The sequence below is a fragment of the Pollicipes pollicipes genome, unplaced genomic scaffold, assembly GCF_011947565.3.
Source record: "Pollicipes pollicipes isolate AB1234 unplaced genomic scaffold, Ppol_2.1 Scaffold_4219;HRSCAF=4965_pilon_pilon_pilon, whole genome shotgun sequence".
In the NCBI taxonomy this organism is placed as follows: Eukaryota; Metazoa; Arthropoda; class Thecostraca; order Pollicipedomorpha; family Pollicipedidae; genus Pollicipes; species Pollicipes pollicipes.
Genome location: NW_023596448.1, coordinates 10,954,572 through 10,981,379, shown reverse-complemented (window position 1 = coordinate 10,981,379; position 26,808 = coordinate 10,954,572). Strand labels below are relative to the sequence as shown.

The 26,808-nt window shown below is 55.1% G+C and overlaps 1 protein-coding gene across 1 annotated transcript; it reads right to left on the bottom strand.

Moving 5' to 3' along the window:
* LOC119095811 (eosinophil peroxidase) lies at positions 1–26,787 on the bottom strand. The gene is made up of 24 exons (XM_037218664.1): positions 26,633–26,787; positions 24,315–24,531; positions 23,049–23,204; positions 18,048–18,198; positions 16,187–16,355; positions 15,259–15,428; positions 14,825–14,933; positions 14,274–14,437; positions 12,089–12,224; positions 11,553–11,702; positions 11,133–11,272; positions 10,565–10,738; positions 9,742–9,918; positions 9,094–9,297; positions 8,292–8,419; positions 7,409–7,535; positions 6,801–6,973; positions 6,217–6,370; positions 5,480–5,601; positions 4,240–4,379; positions 3,269–3,415; positions 932–1,091; positions 379–471; positions 1–183 (listed from the first exon to the last, which is right to left on the bottom strand). The coding sequence occupies exons 1-24, from the start codon at positions 26,785–26,787 to the stop codon at positions 1–3; spliced, it is 3,699 nt and encodes a 1,232-aa protein (XP_037074559.1).
* Between the last annotated feature and the right edge of the window lie 21 nt (positions 26,788–26,808).

Sequence of the window (26,808 nt, the reverse complement as noted above, 5' to 3'; positions counted from 1 at the left end):
CTACAGTCCGAACAGCCGACCAAGCCCGCGCAGACCGAACGCGCCCAGCGCACGGAGCGGTCCGCCGAACGGCCTCGGCGGACGGCGGCCGCCGAACTGGGGTCGGAACGGCGGCGCCGCCGGCCGGAACCCCTGCAGCTGCGGAGGCGGCCCGAAGCTCTGCTGCGGACGCGGCCCGAAACTCTGTTGCGGAGACGGCGCGAAGCTCTGTTGCGGAGAGGGTGCGAAGCTCTGCTGCGGACGTGACACGAAGTTCTGTTGCTGTGGAGCCGGCCTGAACGTGCTGGAGGTTACGGGCGGACTAAGGGTTTTAGCCGGCCGCTGCGAGCCTCCTCCTCCTCCTCCGCCGCCGCCGCCCAGCTCGGCGAGGCACTGCACTCGGCACGAGGTGTCGGCCAGCACGGCGTCCCGACCGGACCGGGCCGCCAGCTGTTGACAGTTGGTCACGCGCACACTCTGGCAGCTTGTGTCCTGCAAACGAAAAGAGAACGTCAGCTCGTCTGCGCTTTGAGGCTCGCACGCGTAGTGTGATATTGTCCAATGGCAACGAGCAGTTTTGGCTGATGTCATCGGAAATATTATATATGCACGCAAGATGTAAATGGGGGTGTGATGGACACATATTTTTTGCAAAGAACCAGTGTAAAAGAGCACACAAGGTCTACTGCACACCATCGGGGTGTTCATACAGGCGTATTCATCGCGACTATTTAAGCCTCATTAATTACACAACGCAGCAAGACAGCAATCGAGTCATATTTTAATAAAGCAGTCGAGTTGCTGCAAAACATGCAATTACGAACGGCTAATACGGCTGTCTTTTATGCTGCGATGCGTGTTTCTCTGCGATACGTCTAGATTTGAAGCATGCCCTTGCGATATTTTTGTTTCCAGCGTACGCCATCCAGGCAAGAGCAGCGCTCCAACGTACCCCATTCAGGCAGGAGCAGCGCGTGCACGGGCTGATGTTGACGGTGGAGCCGCCGCTGATGTTGACGCCGTTGACGTTGCACCGGCCCCCGCCGCTGTTACTCTCCTTCCACAGGTCAAAGTTGATGTCGGCCATTGTGCGGCATGCGATCCGAGGGTTCCTGGCGAAACATCCAGCCCGGTCAGCAGGTCCGGAGCTCAAAGTACGACGTGGTGTCGGGGTACGGCCTCTGGTCTCTGGTCTCTGGTCTCTGGTCTCTGGTCTCTGGTCTCTGGTTTCTGGTTACTGGTCTCTGATCTCTGGTCTCTGATCTCTGATCTCTGATCTCTGGTCTCTGATCTCTGGTCCCTGGTCTCTGGTCTTTGATCTCTGGTCTCTGGTCTCTGGTCTCTGTTCTCTGGTCTTTGGTCCCTGGTCTCTGGTCTCTGGTCTCTGATCTCTGGTCTCTGGTCTCTGTTCTCTGTTCTCTGGTCTCTGGTCCCTGGTCTCTGGTCTCTGGACTCTGATCTACGGTCTCTGGTCTCTGGTCTCTAGTCTCTGTTCTCTGGTCTCTGGTCTCTGGTCTCTGGTCTCTGGTCTCTGGTCTCTGATCTCTGCTCTCTGGTCTCTTGCCTCTTGTCTCTTGTCCCTGGTCTCTGGTCTTTGTTCCTTGGTCTCTGGTGCGGTGAACGCGGCGCTCAGCGCATCCTGGGAGCTCAGACACCTAGTCAAGCCTTGAGGTTGCACTGGCACGCATATGCATCCAAACGATGATGGAGTGTACGAATATGCATCTGTCTACCCGCCGGGGCACAAAGGCAACACGTCGAGCACGTATTCGCGTCCTTACTGCCTTGTGTTAGATATGTTTATGACATACGAACGACGCGCAGAAGTCCTACCCCCCCCCCCCCCAAGATATATTTCCTCCATATCGCTGCTCAGTAACAAGCGGCTTCCATCTCACTCCCACATTCTGGAATACGGTGTAGGATGGGGTGGCATGTGGGGGTGCACAATGGTCCTATGTTCGCATGTCCCTGAGCGCGCTCCACGCGGACCGCAGCAGAGGAGCTCGTACAACACGTCCCCACCAGACGGTGGCGCAGCCAGCTGGTACTATTGGAGAGTCGCTGGTCACCGATTCGGAGATCCAGTCTAATTTCCCAAAACGTTTCCGTGACCTCTGAAATCGGCATTTGACGTAAAAGGCGGACCACCATGTGTCGTGGGAACAGGGCTATTGCCTTCACAAACACTGCAGCACACTTGTCGGGGTGCACAGGAGGACCGCCGAGGTCTTTGGCATGCTGTCGGTAGTCCGTGTTTTGCATTCCACCCTTGTTCTCTTTCAGATATTTTTCATGCTTACCACGACTATTTACTTTTGCGTTGAATTCGACATTGCGGTAAGCGACGTCGCTTTTCGGGTCTTCAAGTGTCGCCGGACCTTCCGTTGCGTCTCTGCAAGTGGATTTTGCCTCAAAGTAGGGCTGCACTAACGTTTTTACGTCCGTCATGTGCGTGTGCATGATGGCACGAGAGCGAGATTGGGGTGAAACAAAACAGCATTTACTTGTTTATCTGTAGATGCACCTATTTTTTGTTTTCTTGCATGAATATCTCGCATAAGAAAAGAAAAGGCGAGTGATTTTTCGGAGTCGTCCTGGAAAAGCCATTATGCGCAACGTCAACGAAGATTCATGCGAAAATTCACGCTTTTGTGACATTCCTGCACATTTGCCAAGCACAAGCATTTTATCGAGAACTTTGATTTCGCATTTTGGAGTAGCCTTCAAGCTTCGGTGGGCCACTTCAAAAGTTTCGAGGCGTTTTAAGCCGTGTGCCAGTTTCCAACTACAAGATGTGATTCTGTAAGCAATCGCCAGCCCTGGCTAAGACGTCCGTCAGGCACCAGTACTGCGTTACTGTCCGGCGTCTCTAAGAAGGTCTACAGAGGTGACGCCGCACCGCGCTCTCACGGGGCCACTCACAGGAAGGTCTCCAGAGGTGACGCCGCACCGAGCTCCCCACGGGACCACTCACAGGAAGGTCACAGGAGGTGACGCCGCGCCGCGCTCCTCACGAGGCCACTCACAGGAAGGTCACAGGAGGTGGCGCCGCGCCGCGCTCCCCACGAGGCCACTCACAGGAAGGTCACAGGAGGTGACGCCGTGTCGCGCTCCCCACGGGGCCACTCACAGGAAGGTCACAGGAGGTGACGCCGCATCGCGCTCCCCACGAGGCCACTCACAGGAGGGTCACAGGAGGTGACGCCGCATCGCGCTCCCCACGAGGCCATTCACAGGAATGTCACCAGAGGTGACGCCGCATCGCGCTCCCCACGAGGCCACTCACAGGAAGTCGTGCGGCATGTCGAACAGCGCCCTCTGCACGGTGTCCACCTGGTCACAGTTCTGGCACATGACCCGGCTGATGGTGACCTTACGAATCTCGGTCAGCTGCTGCTCAGTGAAGCGGACGGCCGTGTCCTCAGTCTCATACCTGCCGGCGACAAACCGACCTTGTCGGCGCGGCAGACGCTGCCCAGCAGGCACCTGGTGCAGTCGGGCGCGGCAACGAGAGGTCATGGGCACCTGTAGCGCCGACATCCCACCACACAGGGACCGCGAATGACTGGGCGCCGCGCCGGGAGGTCACCAGCACCCGTACCACGCGCAAGCTCGGACTGTCGTGCACTGCACCGCCAGGCTGCCCACTGTTATCAGGTCCGTATGCATGGCTATGCCAGAGTGGGCGAGATTTTAAGGTGCAGAGGAATCTCCTTGCTGCAAGTGTTGCCGCTTTTGCTGAGCATTAGTCACATGATCTGAAATGATAGAAGACAGCAAACAATCAAGTCACAGTATTTCGTACTGTCAGTTTATGCATCCCCGGCAGGGGCATTGTTTTGCAAAATGGGTTGGGGGACTGAGCGGTGGAAAATGGCATAGCCTATCTCTAAAATACACCAACAAACGGGGTTATCTCCGGATTTCTCCCATTTGTTATCGAATTTGATGGGGATGAAGCCTCCTCCCCACACTAAAAAGGTTACTACGCCCTGGCGTGTAACGCGTGTGGAATTCTCGCGGCTGCGATAAGTTCTTGGGACCTCAAAGAACACTGAACACTGCGGAAACCACGATTTTCTACATCCACATTGCTCCACCTAGGTCACAGCGAGGGGAATGTTCTAACGCTCCCGATGGACGCACCTCGGACACTTCTCTTAGTTCCTAGTCTTTTATCAGAGCCGAGGCAGCCTGTTGCCTCATCAGAGGGGAGCCATGTGGATGTATGTCATGACGTCCGTCTGCCAGCCTCACCAGAAGCGGTCACACTTCTTGAGGAAGCGGAACTGCAGCCCGATGATGCAGCCGAAGGTGGGGCCGACCAGGCCGCCCTGTAGCGGTGTCTCACTCAGGCCTCCCGTGAACAGGTCAATGTCGTCCACGCTGGCGTACACCTGCCAGGTCAACAGCCAGGTCAGTAGGGCTGGCCGCAGGCCAACTTGCCAAGGGTGAAGTCGCATTGCGGAGCGAGCACGAAGACAACACCGTAAAGGAACAACGGCACTAAATTCAAGGCAAGACAAGTTGTCGTTTGAATATGGACCGACCAGTGTCAGTACTTTCCAAAGGTCACCAGTCGGGAGACATGTAAACCAAAACGGAGGGTAATCATAGCCCATACGTTACAAAGCCACACCTCTGAAACAGCGCGAGGTGGTGCAGATCGGTGCAGTTGCCCGGCGAGGGCCCCCAGCACTGGGCCCGTCACAGTTCGTCTGAGGGCAATGTAGCGCCGGCCCGTGGCGATGGCCCTAGCACGGGCGGCCGCGGCCAGCCCACTTCTACGACTCGCACCGCGGCGTCCTCTGCCATATTACCACCGATGAGCGCCGCACAGCTGGCCCAGTGCAGCCTGCCCTAACGCACCAATATCGCCTTCGCCCTCGGCGGGTGCGGCGCCAGGAGAACGGCACGCCGCTGAGCGGCGGGGCACCGCAGGTCTGGCCGCGTCAGCCCCCCCCCCCCTCCCCCCTGGGGACAGCCGATGGTCGGTTGGGGGGACGTTGAACGGCGATGAATGGTTTCACGAGGCCACGAGAGAATCGGTGTGTGACCGCCATGGTCCCGCTGACCTCGGTTCGCAAATGGAGTGTCCCTACATAAATTGTTACGGTAAATAGCGCACAGAACAGCATACCGTCCTGTCCAGCAATCAATGATTAATACAGACAGAAGAGTAGCTTTGTATCAGGATGGGAAGACTTCAGCGCTACCCATGCTCCAACTTGGGCTCCAGCCGTATTTTGTACCTTGCTTGCTTTTGGATGGGTTGAGCCATCGTTCATCGCTCAGCCCTCCCCAACTCATGCTAAGAATCTACACCTCTAAACAAAGGACATCCCTGATCTTTACTTCCGCGCACCACGGCTGTGTCGCGCTCAAACACACCTCTAAACTCCAATTACATCACGACACCGGGCAGTTGGAGGCGCGTGCATGCGTGGAGGCTGCACATACGTTACGGCCCCCTGGCTGGGAGTCGCCACGTACGGACCTGTTTCATCTTCTCGATCAGTCTGCCGGGCACCTCTCGCGACAGGTCGTCGAAGCTGGAGGCCTTCTTCAAGTTACAGATGGCTCGGTACTCGTTATACGGCTGCAGACCGTGGTCCCGGGCTGCAGGCGTGGGTAGAAGCCGGTCAGACATGAGGGACAATATCCCTCTGGTGGGACCTAGCGGAAACATGCCCCGTCATGTCGTACTCCATTGGTCTATAAGTGAAACGGGTCAGTGAAAATCCTGCTAATGTAAGGACAAATCTGAGCCCATTTTTGAAGTCTGAACTTGCAAACCAGGTCCACAATTTCATGGGAGCGTCATCCCATGAAATGTGATAGCTGGGCATGGTATTTCGACATACGCTGTGACATATCCGTGTCACAGTAACCGGTACAATCACAGTGCTGGGATCCATCGGCACGTCCTAGTGTACCATGCTGGTGCATTGTTGCGTCACCAAACGACGCATTGGTCCCACAGATATTGCAGTATAACCTCGGTAGTAAATATCTCGTGAACGTGCTGGGTATATTTGTCGGCATTAAATGCGTCGGACGTCTGCACGAGATTTTTCAGTAGCCTTGACGGATTCCGAGTGCCGGGCCCTGGCATCAGAAACCCGGTCCCGCCTGCGCTGTCCTAGTGCTCAGCTGCCAGAGCGCTGAAGACTGATCAGCCACGAGATGTTCAGCCATCTCTCCGGATAACGAGCCCCCTTCTAGTCTACGCACATCTCTGAATGTTGAGCGAGACCAGGTCCAGGCCGGAGAAGGGACGACCATCCTCCTCGAACAGATGCTTGGTGACCTCTCCGGTGATGTAGTTGTCGACGCTCTCCATGGGCGTACTGACCAGGCCTCGTAAAAGGTCGTCCACCATCTGAGCCTGTCGCGGCACAAGGCGAGAGACACCAGGTCAGGACGCGTACTTTTGGACTGAAAAAGCGAGACCCTTCCGTCTGTACCAACATACTAGGAAGCTAGACATGCCAATGAAGGTGCGTATTCACTATGTAAACTCAATGAGTCTATCAACTAAACACAAGTACTTTAATGTCTAAACATGAACTTAAATATTTAACGACCCTATTATGTACCCCAACTGTCCGTAATTGCTGTAGACCCCGCATGTCACCGATATGAACCGACCACATTAATTTTCGATGGAAAAAATATAGCATGAGAGACAAAGTTAAGCACTGGCAGGATGTGAAGCTCACGAAGCATTACACAAATCAACCGCGCCCAGAGCCTACTGCAGCGGCCGGGGAGCCTCCCCTTACGCTCGCAGTTGTCCGCGGCTCGCATCGCCTTACATCGAACAGCATGTCCGAGTTGAAGAAGCTGCCGCGCAGCTGAATGTGAGGGTTCTTCTCGCCGAAGTTGACGTCCATGCGACGCAGCTGGGGCCGGATCAGCGAATGGCCGAAGCGGAATGCTGCCGTCGAGAACTCGTTGAGCACGGCGGCGCTGCACGTGCTGTCGTAGCCTGGCGCATGGGTGGGCGAGGTCAGCCGGTCTGCCAGCCGTCTCCGGTCACAGCCACACAACGGCGCGGGCTTCGGCTCGGCGGCAGAACTGACGCCAATCCTGCCCGAGCGGCTCCAGGCACACACTGACGGCACCTGTCGCTTCGCTCGTCGCAATCGTAACCGCGACAGATAGACTCGCCGTACATAAGCGTGACGTAATAACGCATCTTTATTGATAGCATGCGTCCAGCTGTGTAACTGGATTGAAACCTCTCGGTTGTTAAGAGTGTCATGCATACTAGACCCGCAGCAATGACACAATCCGACCATGTTCATCCGATTTCGCCCGTGTTCATCATTCAAGCGCACGAATAATAGGTTCGTATGTTGACAACAGTGACCTACCAACCACTTGATGTTATGGACCACAGGATCGCTGACCCTCGACTGACCTTTGAAGAAGCCCTCCGTGCCGACCCTGAGGTCGTAGAGCTGCATGGCGTTCCAACCCAGAATGCGGGGCAGGAACTCGTTGTAGCTGATGTGTTCCCAGACCGCGGTGACAATGCGTCTGCCCACCTGGGGCGGGCCAGGGATGAGTGTCACGGAACCGCGCCACCGCTCGCGACCGCCAGCACAGTCCCACTGCTGACGGCCCACCGTCACAGGGCCCACGACGGTGACGGCCGACCGTCACAAAGCCCAGACTAGTCACGGTCGACCGTCACAAAGCCCATACTGGTGACGGCCGACCGTCACAGGGCCCACACTGGTGAGGCCGACCGTCACAAAGCCCAGGCTGGTGACGGCTGACCGTCACAAGGCCCCCAATGCTGACGGCCGACAGTCACAAGGCTCTCAATGGTGACGGCCGACCGTCACAAGGCCGAGGCTGGTCACGGTTCACGGTAAGTCATTGGTATAGGTATCACGCATGACTGTGGTCCGAAATAGACCCGAATCGTAACAGTGTCTGGACCGGAGCCTGATCAGTGTCATCACCAGTGTCTGGACCAGAGGCCGGTCAGTGCGGCCAGTCCGACTAGTGTCTGGACCAGAGGCCGGTCAGTGCGGCCAGTCTGACCAGTGTCTGGACCAGAGGCCAGTCAGTGCGGCCAGCCTGACTAGTGTCTGGACCAGAGGCCGGTCAGTGCGGCCAGTCTGACCAGTGTCTGGACCAGAGGCCGGTCGGCGCGGCCAGTCTGACCAGTGTCTGGACCAGAGGCCAGTCAGTGCGGCCAGTCTGACTAGTGTCTGGACCGGAGGCCGGTCGGCGCGGCCAGTCTGACCAGCGCGCCGGCCACGCAGCCTGTTATCGGGTCTCTGTGGACACACCTGGTACAGCTTCTCGTCGTCCCAGTGCGGGTTGATGTCGGCCAGTCGGCGCACCACGCGGTTGTGCTCGCGGACCCACATGATGTGCAAGGTGGCCAGGCCGGGCTGCTCCGAGGCGCGGTTGTCACCTGCCGGGACGGCGCGCCGTCAGCTACCCGACGGCAACGGGAGGCCCCAACGGCCGCATGAGGCCCTCAGCGCCTACGGAGGGCCCGGCTCCCGCACCGCACCGCAGCGGCGCCTTCCAGCAGGCCCCAAGTTAGCTCGGCTCTTAGCTCAGTCCAGCCGCACCGATAGCTCTGTACAACAGGCATGCCAATCTTGACAGGTCAGCTGGTTAGAGCGCCAGGCTGGGGTTCACCCACACACGGCGGCGTGAGTTACGGTCGCTTGGGACGCTCACGATTTGCCCTAAACTCAGGTGGCCCGAGGCCGGCGGCAGCGGCCGATATAAAGGTCAGGAGACTCAAGAGGCCAGGACAGACCGTGCCGAGCATAGCGGCACGTCAGACTTTCGCCACCAAATTCTGCCGTTAGCCTGTTATTTTACGGTTGGGTGGTGGAGCCAGGGCGCGCACAACAAATGGGCTTAGAATGGGCTCTGATCCCAAACAGCCTCTGGATCAAGACGTTCTGATTATGTTAAATAAGAACACAAGTTGACCTGCGTTCCAAAGCTGTTTTGCTTGAACAAAAATAAGTCTCGCGTAGACCAAATGCTATGACAGTAATGACTACAAACTCCACTGAGAGAGCGGATCTCTGGGAGACAGTGCCAGGAAAAAGGGAGAGGCGGCCGTACCCGCGGCGAAGCAGGACCCGGAGGGCGCGCGACACTCCCTGTTGTCGCGCGTGGTCGGCAGCAGGCCCTTGCTGCGGCCGCGCGGCGTCGTCTTCAGCCGGCCGCCTTCGAAAGCGCGCAGCGTGCGTGCCTCGCACTGGTGTTGGCCGTAGATGTGCGACGCGTCCATGAAGGCCGTGTTCTGCGTGATCTGCTCTCGCGGTCCTGTCCACAGAGCATCAGATCACGTGGGACGGCCCGTTACACGTTCCAGTCGTGGGCCCGCCTGCTCGCTCAAACGGCATCGCAACACAGAAGCTCCACAGAACTTGCATCAACCGTTCAGTGACAACTGAACTCGTTATTGATGATATACGGAAGGCAACTGAAGTCACATCTGTGCTTGCGGTGATACGCCCGGCCTGCTCCGTCTGGTTTATCCTGAGTCGTAGGCCAGGAGACGAGCGATCGAGCGAGAGAGAGAGAGAGAGAGAGAGAGAGAGAGAGAGAGAGAGAGAGAGAGAGAGAGAGAGAGAGAGAGAGAGAGAGAGAGAGAGAGAGAGAGAGAGACCCGACACTTAGCATGGAACCCAACATTAACTCTACTGTAATACCGCACGTCGCCCACTGTGTGGTGGAGTATGCTGTCCGGCGCTAGCTCGTACTGACCGAGAGTCTGTTGTCCGGGCAGCGAGCGGGTGAACGCGATGCAGAATGGCCGGCCGCTGCTGACGTTGACCGGCGGGAAGTAGGGGTCGTTGCGCGGCACCTCGATCGGCCAGCACTCGGGGTGCACCCGATTGGCCGAGTCACAGTCCCGACAGTTCAGGATCGAGCCGCCAGACGCTGGGTTACACAAAAGCCAACGGTCACAGTCCCGACAGTCCAGGATCGAGCCGCCAGACGCTGGGTCGCACAAAAACCAGCAGTCACAGTCCCGACTGTTCAGGATCGAGCCGCCAGACGCTGGGTCACACAACAGCCAACAGCCAACAGCGGACTGTTCAAGTGCGTGTAAAGAAAACCGTTACCTAGCTCATTTGTTTTGCGTACTTAAGGACAACCGGCTTATTCAGCTTTAATGCATTTAATCACTAACACGCTGTTTTCACCAATCGGGTATCGTGGATAGCATCGTACATTGCAGCCCTTTAAAGTGCTTCTTTGTCCAGCGACCCATCACTGCATAACTAATTCCTTTTCCTTGTCCCAGCAAACAGGTTAGGGGCGTCGCCAAGATCTCACGCTAGAAAGCTGGGCCAATCCCCGGGGGTGGCCAAACCGGTGCTCAGGGATCTACAAGGCCGTTGATTTGGGAGGCCAAACAATGGAACGAACGAAGTAGCTGCTGGTGCCACAGGGGAAACGCAAAGCCCAGTGCCGAGAATGGTATCCACTGTCCCATCCACTTGGCGACGCCCTGCTGGGGAGCTGTGCTGCCCAGGCGGCGAAGGGCGACTTTGCGGCATGGGGCAGCTCGTTGTGGTCCCACCTTTGTGGATGGGCGTCAGGGTGACGTCGTGGTCAAGGAACTGGCCGAACTGCATCAGGAACATGGTGTAGCGCGAGTGTGGGCTGCTGACGTCATTGTGCAGCTCGGTGGAGATGCGCCGCGGCGAGGGCAGCGACTGCCCGGTGACGGAGCGCTCTCTCGGACGGCTGACACCTGCCGGGCAGCGAGGTCAACGGGGTCAGCCGGTTCAGTCGGGTCAGCCGGGTCAATTCGTGCCGTCAGCCGCCATCAGTCGGCCAGGCGCAGCGGCAGCCGGTCACTGGCGTGCAGCCGTCCGCCGACACGCGGCCAGCGGCCGCTCTGCGTCGCGTATTGGTGAGCTCTGTCCTTAGTATACGGCAGAGCTGGTCAGCAGGCGTCACCCCCGCCCCCCCCCCCCCCCGTCCTCAGAGTACGGCAGAGCTGGTCAGCAGGCGTCACCCCCGCCCCCCTCCCCACCCCCACCCCCTGTCTCAGTATCAGGCAGCGCTGGTCGACAGTCACACGGCCCGCACTCATTCGTCACACGCCGTGCCGCCGACGGCCGAGGGCGTGAACTCGCACCTACCGTCATCGTATTTTGCCGGCAGCAGGCGACTCTGTGGCATCACGGACTTGCCGTAGTTGGGGTTGTTCAGATTGTTACAGTACCCAGAGTAGGTGCGGTATGGAGAGGAGGCGTCGCAAGGCAACGTCTCCTCTTCAGCCCTGAAACACGCACCGGCCCCCTAAAGTCTTCACCTATATAGTAGTCACGATATCACGATAGGCTAGGTCTTTGGACTTTTTGGTGTCTCAGCTTCGTTTACAAAGAGGGGAAATAATATCACGTGATCTACGATACACCGAGATCAACCAGGTCGAGTGCAATACGTTGAACGGGGTTTACATTTAAAGGGACTTTAAGACTAACCCTTCAGCAGCTGGGACGATCACAAGTGCTCGCAGCAGCACGTCCGCATGCGAGGACGGACAGAAGAAAGCTCACCGGCACTGGTCGATGATCGGGACCTGGGAGACCAGGTTTGATATGTCGAACTGGCGCAGTGAGCTGCTGAACCCCTGCACTGTGCGGCTGCCGCCCGACACCTGGTTAGACAGGCTGACCAGCTGACGTTTGATGCGGGACGGGCCCGACCTGCGGAGGCCAGACACAACCCGGCTGAACGTCCAACCAATGTGAGCCACAATCCGGCTAAAAGTTCTATCAAGACGAATCCCAAATCGTCTAGAAATGCAACCGAAGTGAGTTACAACTCGACTGAATGTTCCATCGATATTGGGCACAACTCGGCTGAAAGCCTCACCAAAATGAGTTAAAACACGACTGAACGATCCACCAATACACCGACCATCGATTCAGACGTGACTGAATATGCCACCAATACGAGGAACGCCTTGACCAAATGTCTCCCTGATGTAACGTCCTCCAAGCACACCACCGGCCCAGAAATGATGGCTTCTACCTCTGACAATGTATTTTTCCTTTCCTGGCATGGAGCCACACAGGGCCCATCCTCTGACCTGAACACGGTGTTGATGAGCTCGGTTGAGGCGTACTCGAGGAGCCGGGACGTGTTGGACAACAGCAGCGCCTGCTTGCTGGGCCGACTGAAGGCCAGCGCCGTGCCCAGCGCTGACTGGGAGCCAGCACTCAGCTCTGAGACAACACGCGCCCACCTCACAATGACGGCTTCCCAACAAACGGGCCAACAAGAAACTCTGAGACAACACGCGCCCACCTCACAATGACGGCTTCCCAACAAACGGGCCAACAAGAAACTCCGAGACAACACGCGCCCACCTCGCAATGGCGGCTTCCCAACAAACAGGCCAATAGGAAACTCTGAGGCAACACGCGCCCACCTCACAATGACGGCTTCCCAACAAACGGGCCAACAAGAAACTCTGAGGCAACACGCGCCCACCTCGCAATGGCGGCTTCCCAACAAACAGGCCAATAGGAAACTCTGAGGCAACACGCGCCCACCTCACAATGACGGCTTCCCAACAAACGGGCCAGTGGGAAAAGCCGAAGGAGGAAAATTTGAGCGGAAAGAGTGGAACGAAAAAGTCCAAAAGATGAAAGTAAACGGGGAAAAAGTCGAACGGAAAAAGTCGAAGAAAAAATTTAACCGGGCGACAAGTTGACAGAATAAAAGCCAAATCGGAAAAAGCCAAAGGAGGGTAAATTAGATGGTGGTAGAACATTATAAAACAGTTCAAAGCATAACAAGACGACACGAATAAAACTCAAATAGGAGCAGATAACTTGAAAAATACAAATTATGAGTTCAATCAGAGTTTGTCCACTCCTGCATGCATCCAAAACACGCTAACCTTACTTATAATGTTTTGACGCTGCAAGCGGATGAGTGACCAGTCATTTTTATGCTTTTACCTATGGGTTTTTCTACTCCATTTTAACGATTTGTTTTATCCAATATGTGAATAGGCCAACTGTTGTGCTTATGCTTTTTATTTTATTTCATTGCTTCGTAGCTGGAAGTGCAGCGACTTGTTCCCATTCTGTTTCTGGGGTGTTAACTTATCACCCTATTGTTGCTGGGCTGCGTTAGGGTACTCCTGTTTACATGACCGCGGGTTACGGTAAGAAAAAACAAGCTTGGAAAAAGTGGTCAAAGATAAAAGTCAACGATGAGAAAAGTCAGATCGGAACACAACCTAACGGACAATAATTTTTCATAGTTGAACGTCCGTTGTGGTAAAGGTAAACAGACTGATAATCAAGATGTTTCGGACAAGATATTTTTAATAATTTGACACCTTGCATGAAAAATAATGTTGCCAACGGTGCTCAGATGCGCCCGTGGAGTCAAAGGACTTCACTGCCTAGCATCTCTGCATCCTGTGGGATGCGGGGATGCCAGGGAATGATCTGGGCTCGCCCGCGCTCAACAGGGAAACGTCGCAGGCGGGAGGCCAGCCTTCGAGCTCTCACGACCCAACCACACGAAACGCGTACTAGGGCATCAGGTGGCCGGTCTGCTATGGATGCCTTGCTAGGCTCCATCGTGCCGATAAAAAGTCGCTCTAGTCATTTTCTGGACCGGCCACGAGCAACACTGGGACCCACGGCAGGAGGAAGCGTACAGCGGCGGCGCCCATTGCAAATTCCGTCCGTCGTGATGCTGGACAGACACATGCCTGATTTTCAATGCTGTTCCCTGGTTTGCTCTTTTCGTTCTGAAAGCGAGATCTTTGATCCTCGATTCAGGTCGGTTTTTCATAACCCTACCCGCTTGTTTGTATATAATATCGGTTATTTTGCAAACGCAGCTACCTGGTTCCTGGTTCCCAATGACTCTTCGAAAGTAACAATATAGGTTCGTAGTTCTCACTGCCTCCTTCACCAAAACTGGTACACAATTCCTAATTACCATCGCTTCTTTTACGAACACCAGGTCCTGCTTCATGGCTCCCACTGGTGTTCTGGCTCCCACTGGTTAAGCGCATTCAAATATGTTATACCTGTTGACTTTAATCCCTTTTGACTTTTTGCTTTTCGACTGTTCCGGCTCGACTCTGATTTCTATGGACTTTTTGGTTCGACTTTTTCATTTCCTTATTCGATCTCTTTTCGTTTTTGACACGCACGGCACTCCGGCGTCACATCCGGTTTCCCGGCACTCTGTCACAAATATTCTGTGAGATAACCCCAGACAAGAATCCCTGTGCTGCCACCTACCGAGGCCACCGAGAAACTGTTCTCTGTATCGCTGCTCGAGGTCGGTCTGGGCCTTGCTGAGTACGTCTCGCAGCAGATGGTCGGGGATAAAGACACCTGAGCTGGCAGACTTCCAGGCGCGCAGGTCAACGTCCGGAAGCATGTCGCACAACACTGGGGCGTTCCTGGCATCAGGTCAGTACAGGTCAGCGAATGAAAGGATGAAATTCGGGCGGAGCGACAGCCAACCGTCAGATGTCCCAACGGTTGTGAACATTGCAATGTCCGTAACATGCGACTCTCCCTGTGATATTTTTTCAGTGACATGAAAAATACGCTGCATAAGACCTAGTATTTGACCTACGATGACTTAAAATGCAATGGTATCCGCTCTCAGAAGTAGAAAACACATCAAGATTCTTCCAAAATATACCGCGCAATCGCGTCGGTATGCTTCGGTGCCTTATCCAGGCAAGTAGTATAACGTAATGTTTACTTCCACTGCTTCATCGCAGCTTCGGGGGGGGGGGATGGGGGCGCTGCACAAAGCATCGCTGAGGGAGGCAACTCACAGGAACGAGTCGCGTTTCATGAAGACGCTTGGTGGCACCTCATGCACGACTTCAATGTTATTGCAGAGTAGCCGCGCCATGCTAGACTTCCGGATCTGGTACAGCTGCTCTGAAAATCAACCAATGTTTCAGGCACCACAGTTCTGGGAGTCAATTTCATTTCGTAACGTTTTTTTCTTACTCCTTTCCGGCCGGCGGAGGTGCGAAGTAGCGTAAAACCGCCAGTAGCGCGATGCAGTACCATATCGACGCTGCGAAGTAGAACGGAGTGCATGGATGACCTGGGTGGAAGAACTGGATGGCAGAACTGGCGTGGATGAATTTTGTCGCGCGACGAGAATGTACAGCACATTGTCTATGAGCCTTCGAAGGATAGCGGGGGGTGGCGCCGCCGCCGCAGCGGCTCTGGTCTGGAGCGGCCGGTGGTGACTGACCTTTGGAGAGGGCGGCCGGCGGCGTGTCGTTCTCGTACCAGAAGCGGTCCGTCTGGCGCGCCAGGCGCAGCTGGTGGCCGAGCAGGCAGGCGAACGTGGGCCCCAGCACGGCGCCCTCAAGCGGCGTCTCCAGCACACCGCCCACAAACAGGTCCACATCCAGCGGCGACCTGCGGCCCGGGCACACGGCCGACGTCAGCAGACCGATCGCCGGCGCCCGCGGCCCTCCGCTGCACTCGGCTACCGGCGCCCGCGGCCCTCCGCCGCCCTCGGCTGCCTGCGTTCGTGGCCCTCCCCCGAATTCGGCTACCTGCGTCCGTGGCCCTCCCCCGCACTCGGCTACCGGCGCCCGCGGCCCTCCTCCGCACTCGGCTACCTGCTCCCGCGGCCCCCCGCTGCACTTGGCCGCCTGCGCCCGAAACCCCCTCCCCTCCCCCCGCTGCACTCGGCTGCCTGCGTCCGTGGCCCTCCCCCGAATTCGGCTACCTGCGTCCGTGGCCCTCCCCCGCACTCGGCCACCGGCGCCCGCGGCTCTCCGCCGCACTCGGCCACCGGCGCCCACGGCTCTCCGCCGCACTCGGCCACCGGCGCCCGCGGCTCTCCGCCGCACTCGGCCACCGGCGCCCGCAGCCTTCCGCTGCACTTGGCCACCGGCGCGGCTGACTGACGCCGAAAACCGGCTCAGTCACTGTTAAAATGCATGGGAACGAGCATAAAGCAGCGAGCAAGGTTTCCCTGATAGTGATGGACAGATTCGGTGTTTTCTGAGCCGGCTACATGTTACAACTGGCGGGCCACTCCATTGTTGATGAGCGACAGTAATTCAAAAGCACGCGCACGCAAAACAGCAAACTGCCAGACTGATTACGAGGCTAACACAGCGTAGCAACTAGCGTGGTCGGCATATTGCTTAACAGCTCTGACTGACCGGTACAGCTTGCGAAGCATGTCGATGTGGTCCTGAGACATGGTGGTGTTGAGCTGACGGAACTGCCGGACGGGTGAGAGGCCGCACAGCGCGCGCCACTCCACGTAGCTGGCCAGGCCGTGGTCCCGGCCCTGCTGAACCGTCTCCGCCACCAGGTCCAGCCCCAGAGCTGAGGGTCCGCCCCTCGGTCAAACAGGAGGTCCCGGCCGAGCACGCACGTACGGTGAACGGCAGGGAAATGAATGTAAGAGAGGAAGCAAGATAGCGCTCTTAGTCGACCCCAAGTTGGTTCATGCACTTAAAAGCACCGAAGATGGATCACGCTCAGTGGCGTGGATTGGCTGATACACACGTCTAAGTGTCGAATTATCTCGCAATTAGCAACTGGTGCTCCTATTAAGCAATGAAACCCCGATACGATTGCAACGCTTTGATATGAATCATTTTTACACGCACGGAAACACCGATGCCGCATGGCGGACCATGGAACATCCATATTGCTGCACACAGTAGCCCAATATACATAATCTGTGCAGTGTCATTACTTGGTGTCAGCATTAAGTCTATTAAGATATGTCGAGATTGAGTGACTACATGCCAGTGATAGCCACAAAGCCTAGAAGGTGTGGTCATTTTTTTAGAATGGATGAAATTACGTTCCATTTCTTAGAGAAATTCGGCTATCATAGCCCGTAAAGCAAACGTTGTTAGACTTGCCCTGAAACTCGGCTGATGTTCGAAAATAATGGCCACTCCCAACAACCAATGCTTCACTTCAACACAAACCACATGGCAAGTGCATTTCGAAAAGGCTTGTGCAATCATGACAAAAACTTGAAGACATGCCCACCGTTCCAGTTCTGACCGTCATTTGAGTTCATCTTTAAAACGAGCATCATGACTGGCGCCACGTGCCTCGAGGCGCTTTGGAACTGCCCCGATCCCATCCTCGAGGTCGGGAACAGCCAATCCTGATCGATCCATCCAATCGATCCTGATATTGCAGGTGCTATCACCACTGGCGTCGAACCCTTAAATATTTTTTTTGTGTGCTCCGTATGTTCCAGTAGTTGTAAGGGAACGTTTTGCATGTTCTTCTTGTTCCGTATTTGCTTTTCAATGTGCAGCCGCCACATTAAATATGCACGATACACTTGCCGATGTGGTTTCACTGTCCTTCGGCGCAAATGCGAGCGTCAATAAATCCATGAAGACATTAGCATATACGTCACTACGATTCAACTGCAACGATCCGAAGTTTTGTGAATACCATTAAGAAAAACACAGGGGTTCCTCGTATGCTGGCACGTTCAAAGTTTTGGTGAAACACCACTCCTTGAAACACTGAGCTAAGCGGACTTTCATCGATCACTGACCCTTTATGCGGGATCTTACCGTTATCTTCGTCAGCTTGAATCACCTTTCATTCTAACTTTCCTTGCAGTTGACCTCGAATACGTGTCGAATAAGATGCAGAAATCGCGCGCCTCGTACACGGCAGCACGTAACGGGCAACACGCAGCGGGAACCAGGCTCACGCAAATTTAAGCTATGGAACAAGTGTTGACATGCTAGGCATCACCTGGTGTCAACACACAGCCTCAGGGCGTTTTCGCCCGGCCAGCGGTTGCACCAGAGCACCAGCTGGCGCCAGACTGCGACGGGACTCGATGTGTGACGCGTACCCGGGCGGCGCGCTGAGCACAAGGTGGCACCATGTCCTGCCGGGACGTCGTTACGTATGCGCGGGCTACTCTGACGATGTGCCGTGCACCGGGCGACGCCGGGCCACGCTGGGGCATAGCGCGGGCGGAGGCCGCCGGGCGTCGGTGGCGTGCGGCCGCCCGGCAGGCGTGGTCACCTCGTGTGAGCTGCTCGGTGACGGAGTCGCCCGGCGAGGCGAGGCTCACGCTCAGGCCCAGCAGCAGCTCGTCCAGCCGGCCGCTCCGGTACAGGTCGAACGGCGCGAAGAATGAGGCCGACAGCGGGACGTCGCCAATGTGCTGCCCGTTCTGCCGGGGGGCCAGAGCGTCACCGACAGCTGCCGCCGGCGACCGCCACAGACACCGGCTGTGCAGCCCTCACACGTCACCGTCAGGTGCCACCGCCGGCGACCGCCACAGACATCGGCTGTGCAGCCCTCACACATCACCGTCAGCTGCCGCCGCCGGCCGTCACAGACACCGGCTGTGCAGCCCTCACACATCACCATCAGCTGCCGCCGCCGGCCGCCACAGACACCGGCTGTGCAGCCCTCACACGTCACCGTCAGTTACCGCCGGCGGCCGCCACAGGCACCGGCTGTGCAGCCCTCACATCGGCTGACCAGGTGGGCTGGCTGTACACTTGCATGCGCTGAGTAACAACTAATAAATAAGTCATGATTAAGAAAACAAGAAATCCATAAATTAGACCTAACAATCTTGGCTTACAGAGGATGGCCCTGATAGATTTTTTTTGCGGAAGGTACGAAGGTATAGCAGATGGAAATATAGTGTTTTGCCAACCATTTTCGTAGTTCGCCTACTTTTGCAAAGTAGCTTAATCAGTTGGGACGTCTGTCTCCTAACTGACCGGTGGACGAATGGGTGGGTTCGAACCGCTTGGGCGCCAAGCATTTGCTCTTGGCCGGTATGGCGTGCGGCGGGTGGCAGCGATCGGTCATGGTAAAACGAGGTCAGAGGGCGGGCTGGCTGGGATAGCCTGCGGCGGGTGACAACGACCGGTCATGGTAAGATGGGGTCAGAGGGCGGGTCGGCTGGGATAGCGTGCGGCGGGTGACAACGATCGGTCATGGTAAGATGGGGTCAGAGGGCGGGGCGCCGTGGCGAACATTGCAGCACGTCAGACTTTCGCCACATGATTCTGCCATTGAACTGGAATAGCATGATCGGATGGTGGAGTCATAGGGCTATGACGCCACTATCGGATCACGCATCAGCTCTGACGCAACAAGCCGTGCTGAAATGAACTCGGCCACTCGGGAAGATATTGAGGCAGGCAGCTAATGTAATAAATAAGCTCACTTGCCAGCGCTGGCATGGTTTTAATTTCAACAGACTGCCCTAAAGAACAAAATATCACAACTTTGTTAAGATGCTCAGCAATACGGCATCGTTTCATAACGACATGGAACGCTTTTATGACGTCAAAGTCTTCGTTGTCAAAGTTGCCGTGTCAGAATTGCTCCTGTAGCGGACGACGTGACTCATTTGTGATGCACCTACGGGCCACAACGGAGCGGTGTTGGTTTATGCGTGCACATTTATCCAACGAACGTCATTTACGTGTGTTTTAGTTTTTTTCGTGGTTTTAGTATATTTTTCTTGCCGTGATGACATGCTGTTTTACGTGCATTTGCATTCTTGATTGCGGGACTATTCTTCAGTTATTCGATTCTCAGTCCCTTATCCGTCATAACAAGAAGTTCTTCAAATGTTCGTGTAGTTCATCATAACACGCTGTTCGTGATGGCGGCATAAAATCGACAGCTTAATCTGACTGTTGGTCAATGGCCCCTTATGTTCAGATAACTTGGTGCCAAATCACTGCAAACACATATTTTTCGGCGGCCCGATTTTTATGGACCATGCGCACGATATAACCGGTGGAGTGGGCATATTCGGTGACGTATTTACGACGTCCTTCGCATCTCATTGAGTTCCAAATCGGCAGCGCAAAGAAGCCTGCACTAGGTTGCGTACATTAATGTTAGAATCAGGCAGGTTTTAGGCATTAGAACAGGCATGGCTATAAATTGCAGGGAGTAATCTTGAAAATTGGTACATCAATTCAAAACCTCATACCATTTGTGGTAGCATCGCTTAAACGTGGACTATTCTCGGAAATGCATCCAATCAAAATATTGGGACTAGATTCATAAGAAGTGGTTGTAAACACAAGAAACTAGCTTTTTATTTACGTACATCCCCATGTACATAAAACTGTCATTTCATGTCTAGTCCTGGGTTGTAAAATATCTAAGCATTTTGTATTCTCCTGGTGCGTCATGTGGTTACATTGTGCTTTTATTAGAATATAAAGTCGGTTGAGCTGTCTGAGATGCTTACCATCTTCAAGGACGTCTCAGGGCGTGGGCAATGTGACCATGATGAGAAAATCAATGGACAGCACGACATTTGTCATATGGTGAGCATTGGCAAAGCTCTGCATGGCCATTTGCCGGTAATGAGCTGACTAACGGCAGCCGCTGGGACTCGTGGGAACCACATCGTAAGGTATGGTGCCAGGCGAGCTCTAGTTTCAATGAACACCGGCGGTTTCCGTCTTAGTGCTTGTGCGAGTAACATGAATTCAGCCTATTCTACAAAATAAGTCGTGAAAATTTAGAAGGGCATTCTTTAACGAGACTCAGCTTTCATCGGAGTAGGAGGAAGTAAAAGCAACTAGTGTCGCCTGCAGGTTTATGGAAACTTCCGTACGAGCCTCCGGGCCGCACCAAGCAGCCTCCGCTCTCTCCAACGGACAACATTTTTACAGAGAAGCATCCTGATGTACCTCTTCACCCATTCCCTCATTCCTGAAATGTTGTGCCTGGCTAGCTAGGGGCCACACAGACATCATGACAGTCGGCGCCACACAGGCATCATGACAGCTGGTTCAATCGTGATGCGAGGGCATGAACCAGACAGGACGGAAATACATCATTCCGACCCGTCATGTGAATCCTTGTCAGATGTTTGATATTCGACGACTGACTGTTGATGTGACGGTTTTTTTACAGTGTGGTGTGTGTGTGTGTGTGTGTGTGTGTGTGTGTGTGTGTGTGTGTGTGTGTGTGTGTGTGTGTGTGTGTGTGTGTGTGTGTGTGTGTGTGTGTGTGTGTGTGTGTGTGTGTGTGTGTGTGTGCGTGTGTGTGTGTGTGTATTGAACTTTGATGAGTATTGTACCACGCGGCGGGAGTTTCAAAGCATTCGGGCGAATGCGCGCGCAAATACACACACACCAAAACACGCGCACACATACACGCATGTGTATATGTATATATATATGTATATATATATATATATATATATATGTATTTATATATATATATATATATATATATATATATATATATTTATATATATATACATATGTATATATATACATATTTATATGTATGCAATTTATTGCATTTCATTAAAGCACAATTGTGACGAAAGCTTTGAATTATATTCGATTAAGTGTTGTTAACTATATTTGAGCACATGGAACGACAATAATGTGTATTTCAATGCAATAATCAAAATGACGTGTATTTTTTTGGCAGATATACATACATATCCGTATGCGTCAGGGGTGTGTTTATCCCACATCACTTGTCTTTTTGCCCAGGTGCTCTTTTATTAAGTAAGGTGCTTATGTTATGCTAGGGGGCATGCATTTGCAAAAGGGGCCTGCCACAGTTAACGCGCGCCTGGGAGGCCGGCTGGGTACCCATCGCTCGGGTGAGGCAAATTTGACCCCCTGAGATCTCAGAAACTAAGAGAGCTAGAGACACCAAATAAGCAGAGTGTGTTGACTTGTACATCAACTCACTTAGGTTAAAATTTGAAGTTCCTAGGTTATGACATTCGGGTCGAATAGGGTCAGACAAGGTCAAATTCCATGTTGGTCTCCAAAGGGCCACTAGAATCTAGATAACTGTTCTAAGCAAAAGGCCACGCGCTCATTTAAGGTCAGTGGCCTTGCTTGATCTCTTGAAGGTAATGCTGACCAAAATCATACAAGACTGCTTTGATTTTGCATTTGGATAAGCAACATAGATTACGCTAGGTAGTATGGTCTTAAAAACAAAATGTTGACCTGGATCATTTTAGACGGGTGACCTATCCTGACCTTTAAAAAGTCTATCGAAGGTGTATAATGCGGTCCCTGTTATTAATAAATTGGAAATGAGCACCAGAAAGTACTCCATACAGCAAGGAGTAATGGAGTAATAAAACAGGTTGGTTCTGACCTCGGTCTGAGCTTCATACCGGACCCTAGGTCAATTTAATTTGTTCATTCAATTGTTGTATTACCTGAGAAAGTATCTCAGAAATGTATGGCTTCGTCTAACACTCAGTTGTTGGATCAGATTGAACGATTCCCTAGAAATTACCTTCGCTGAAACCATGGCCTGACTTTGACCTACCATAGGTCAGCGAACTTACAAGGTACATCCAAATTTGTAGTTCCAGACGATTCGTTTTTCAATTGTCTATAGCTATGCAAAATTTGGCGCGGCTACGCCGCGCTGTTCGGGAACATTTCCGAAAAACCTTCGGACGTCAATTTGACCCCCATCCGAACGCGTGTTAAACAAATATTAATTTCTTAGGCTCGGCGAAGTGTCACGCCAGAAATATAGGCAAATACGGCCCTTTCAAAATTTCCTGTTTGTTGTCTTCGAGAAAGCGTCCAGATTTTGTACAATGCCATTGGCCAATAGCTCTTTCCACGAAGCATGCTAACTTCGCAACTTTAAACAAATCAAAGTTATAAATGTGAAGCGTGGAAAACACATGACTAATCTTTCGTTTGTTAGCTATTTCAGATCATACGTCCTGCCATTAGAAAGACCCAAAACCATATACAGCACAAACAATCATAATATCAGCACACAAAACAGTATTCAACAGCTACACGATCAGCGACTGTCCACAAGATTCACCCAGCCCACTGCGGTCCTGAGCCCGCCGGTGGCGCTTCGCGTGCAATGCATCATATCTTAGAGCGATTCGTCGGCTAACGACTCATCGATCCAGTGGATCGCTGCTTCACTGCCCGCAGGAGTTTTGACCAAAACCTGGTCGGCTCCGATACGACGCTCCGAAGTAAGCCTAACGTGCAGACGTGCCGCAGCGGCATGACTCACGGCGTTGGCGTAAAGCAGGTAGCCCGGCAACAGTGTAAGGTAGAACTTGAGCGCAGCGGAGGCCGCCACGTTTGTCACCGCCGGGTTCAAGTCCATCGTGTAGTTCTGGTAGAAGCCCGAGGACAGCAGGTCTAGCTGGAAGAACTCGATCACCTCCTGAGAGCATCGGATTGAGGCATGAGGTTCGTTACTCAGTTCGATGGTTGCTGCGTTGATGGAAGTGCATGTCCGGTTGTAGGGTCTGTAACGTACGACCGCGAACAGCCTTGTCTTTCAGCACCAGCTTGAACAATACAAATTCCACAGGACTGACAAACGGAAAAGTGCCAAAAACACCAGAAAACAAGTGAACAACAACTTTGTGACATGTAACTGCGCAAAGCACGAGCATGAACAAAGATAACGTGGGGGACAGCGCCATTGTCAGCGGCATGTTTATGAATTGTACCAGCTCATACGAAAAGTGTATGCACAACACGCCTGCCGGATTTGCGTACCTCGTACACAAAAGAAGCAAAAGTGTGTAGGTATGACAGCTAGTGTGAGCGTGCATGCGTGAGGAGCATGGGGGTGTATGATGTGGATGTACGGCAGCTAGTGTGAGCGTGCATGCGTGAGGAGCATGGGAGTGTGTGATGTGGATGCAAAGAGCACGAGGGTGTGCAGCACAGGTGCGGGCAGCGCGAGTGTGCACAACACTGGTGTAAACATAACGATATGTGCACGGCATGGGCGTAAACACAACGATTGTGTGCACAGCACGGGTTTAACATACAGTGCACAACGAGTGTAAAAGACACGAGCATTGACAATTGATTGGAAGCGATCGAAGTGACGAACACCACTAGCGAAACAAGGACGACGAACAGCTGATCTATAAGCACGAACACCGCCCAAACCTATTACCTCACCATTGTTATACCCATTGAATACCAGCATTCATAATACTGCTCACGGATCCGTTGATTGCGCAGTGCTCACTGTCACTCTTCCCCGCGTGAGAAGGACCAGTTACCCTCCCCCTCCCCGCCTCCCGTGGCGTGGCTGTGGACCGGTGCACCCTCGCCTCTCGTAGCATGGCTGTGGATCAGCGCGCCCGCATAGCGGCAGTGTTCCCGCAGGAGAGGGACCAGCTGTCCATCCCCCGCCTCCCGTGGCATGGCTGTGGACCAACACAACTCCACGTCGGATGAGAGTGGCCAGCGCACCCCCACCTCCTGTGGCATGGTTGTGGACCAGCGCACCCTCGCGGCGACAGCACGTCACCTGGCCTAGCACGGAGGGCGCGAACTCGCTGAAGGTGATGTGCTGCATCTGCGCCACCACGATGGCGCGCGCCGTCTGGAAGGTGAGCTCGTCGCCCCACTGCGGGTTCAGGTCGGCCAGCTGGTCAGCTACGCGATTGTGTTCGCGCGCCAGCAGGGTGTAGAGAGCGGCGATGCCCGAGTGGGTGTTGGCTCTTGGGTCAGCCGTCTCCGGGCAGCTGTAACAGGTGAATGTACTGCCATTGTCTGTCCTTGCCACCTGGTAGCCACAAGATATTTGCGATTTGAAGCGCCTTAATCAGGTGGAAGTGAAAACTGCATAAATCTGTAACACACGGGGGACATTTGTTGGTATTTTGTTCCAAATTTTTACCCATTCACTTCATACGCCGGTGGAAATTCTCGTGCTCGACGTAAGTTGTGAATTAGGCCATAACAGAGGACACAGAAAAAGCACAGAGATCGGGACTAGGATATCAAGTTGTTAGCACAGACAAGGAAGGAAATGTAGGTGGTAGGATGATGTGCACGGCTGATGGCGAGGGCGATAAGGATGCCGACGGCTGAGGGCGACGGCGATAAGGGTGCCGACGGCTGAGTGCGAGGGCGATTAGGGTGCCGACGGCTGAGGGCGAGGGCGATTAGGGTGCCGACGGCTGAGGGCGAGGGCGATAAGGGTGCCGACGGCTGAGGGCGAGGGCGATAAGGGTGCCGACGGCTGAGTGCGAGGGCGATAAGGGTGCCGACGGCTGAGTGCGAGGGCGATTAGGGTGCCGACGGCTGAGTGCGAGAGCGATTAGGGTGCCGACGGCTGAGGGCGAGGGCGATAAGGGTGCCGACGGCTGAGGGCGAGGGCGATAAGGGTGCCGACGGCTGAGGGCGAGGGCGATAAGGGTGCCGACGGCTGAGTGCGAGGGCGATAAGGGTGCCGACGGCTGAGTGCGAGGGCGCTTAGGGTGCCGACGGCTGAGTGCGAGGGCGATTAGGGTGCCGACGGCTGAGTGCGAGGGCGATTAGGGTGCCGACGGCTGAGTGCGAGGGCGATTAGGGTGCCGACGGCTGAGGGCGAGGGCGATTAGGGTGCCGACGGCTGAGGGCGAGGGCGATAAGGATGCCGACGGCTGAGGGCGACGGCGATAAGGGTGCCGACGGCTGAGTGCGAGGGCGATTAGGGTGCCGACGGCTGAGGGCGAGGGCGATAAGGGTGCCGACGGCTGAGTGCGAGGGCGATTAGGGTGCCGACGGCTGAGGGCGAGGGCGATTAGGGTGCCGACGGCTGAGGGCGAGGGCGATAAGGGTGCCGACGGCTGAGGGCGAGGGCGATAAGGGTGCCGACGGCTGAGTGCGAGGGCGATAAGGGTGCCGACGGCTGAGTGCGAGGGCGATTAGGGTGCCGACGGCTGAGTGCGAGGGCGATTAGGGTGCCGACGGCTGAGGGCGAGGGCGATTAGGGTGCCGACGGCTGAGGGCGAGGGCGATAAGGGTGCCGACGGCTGAGGGCGAGGGCGATAAGGGTGCCGACGGCTGAGTGCGAGGGCGATAAGGGTGCCGACGGCTGAGTGCGAGGGCGATTAGGGTGCCGACGGCTGAGTGCGAGGGCGATTAGGGTGCCGACGGCTGAGTGCGAGGGCGATTAGGGTGCCGACGGCTGAGTGCGAGGGCGATTAGGGTGCCGACGGCTGAGGGCGAGGGCGATTAGGGTGCCGACGGCTGAGGGCGAGGGCGATAAGGATGCCGACGGCTGAGGGCGACGGCGATAAGGGTGCCGACGGCTGAGTGCGAGGGCGATTAGGGTGCCGACGGCTGAGGGCGAGGGCGATAAGGGTGCCGACGGCTGAGTGCGAGGGCGATTAGGGTGCCGACGGCTGAGTGCGAGGGCGATTAGGGTGCCGACGGCTGAGGGCGAGGGCGATAAGGGTGCCGACGGCTGAGTGCGAGGGCGATTAGGGTGCCGACGGCTGAGGGCGAGGGCGATAAGGGTGCCGACGGCTGGGGGCGAAGGCGACGGGGGTGCCAACGCAAACTGGGTGTTGAAATATCATTAGGGTGTTGATGGAAACGCGCTAAAGCTCCTACATCTGCCATCCGTTTGCTTATGACCAACAAAAATGCGGCTTTCCAGCATTGCGCATCCGTTTTCAATGCATCTGCTGCTTCTCACCTACACTTTTCGTACCGTCGCTCGCCAGCACTATCGTCTACTCACGAAACTCTCCGGCTTGCTTGAGTCACGCCCACACCACACGGGGAATGACCTGAACGCTTCTATACCGGCCGGAGCGAGCGTATCCTCGCGTACGGGTCGGATGAGGCGCCCACCTGTGCTGGCCGTCGCGGCACGGGCCGGTGCCGCCGCGTGGCAGCCTGCCGTCACTGTCCATCCTCAGCCGCCCCCCAGAGTTGGAGCGCAGCCTCTCGGAGACGCGCGAGCTGGTGCCGTACAGCGAGCTGCCGTCCAGGAACGACGTCGCCATGTTCAACTGCTCCCGTTGCTC

Coding starts and splice junctions, on each gene's coding strand:
- LOC119095811 (XM_037218664.1), bottom strand. CDS start 26,787: ATGGCGACGTCGTTCCTGGACGGCAGCTCGCTGTACGGCACCAGCTCG. Junction 8,420..9,093: donor CGGGTCCTGCTTCGCCGCGG/GTACGGCCGCCT, acceptor CCGTCCCGGCAG/GTGACAACCGCGCCTCGGAG. Junction 6,974..7,408: donor CACGGAGGGCTTCTTCAAAG/GTCAGTCGAGGG, acceptor CCCATGCGCCAG/GCTACGACAGCACGTGCAGC.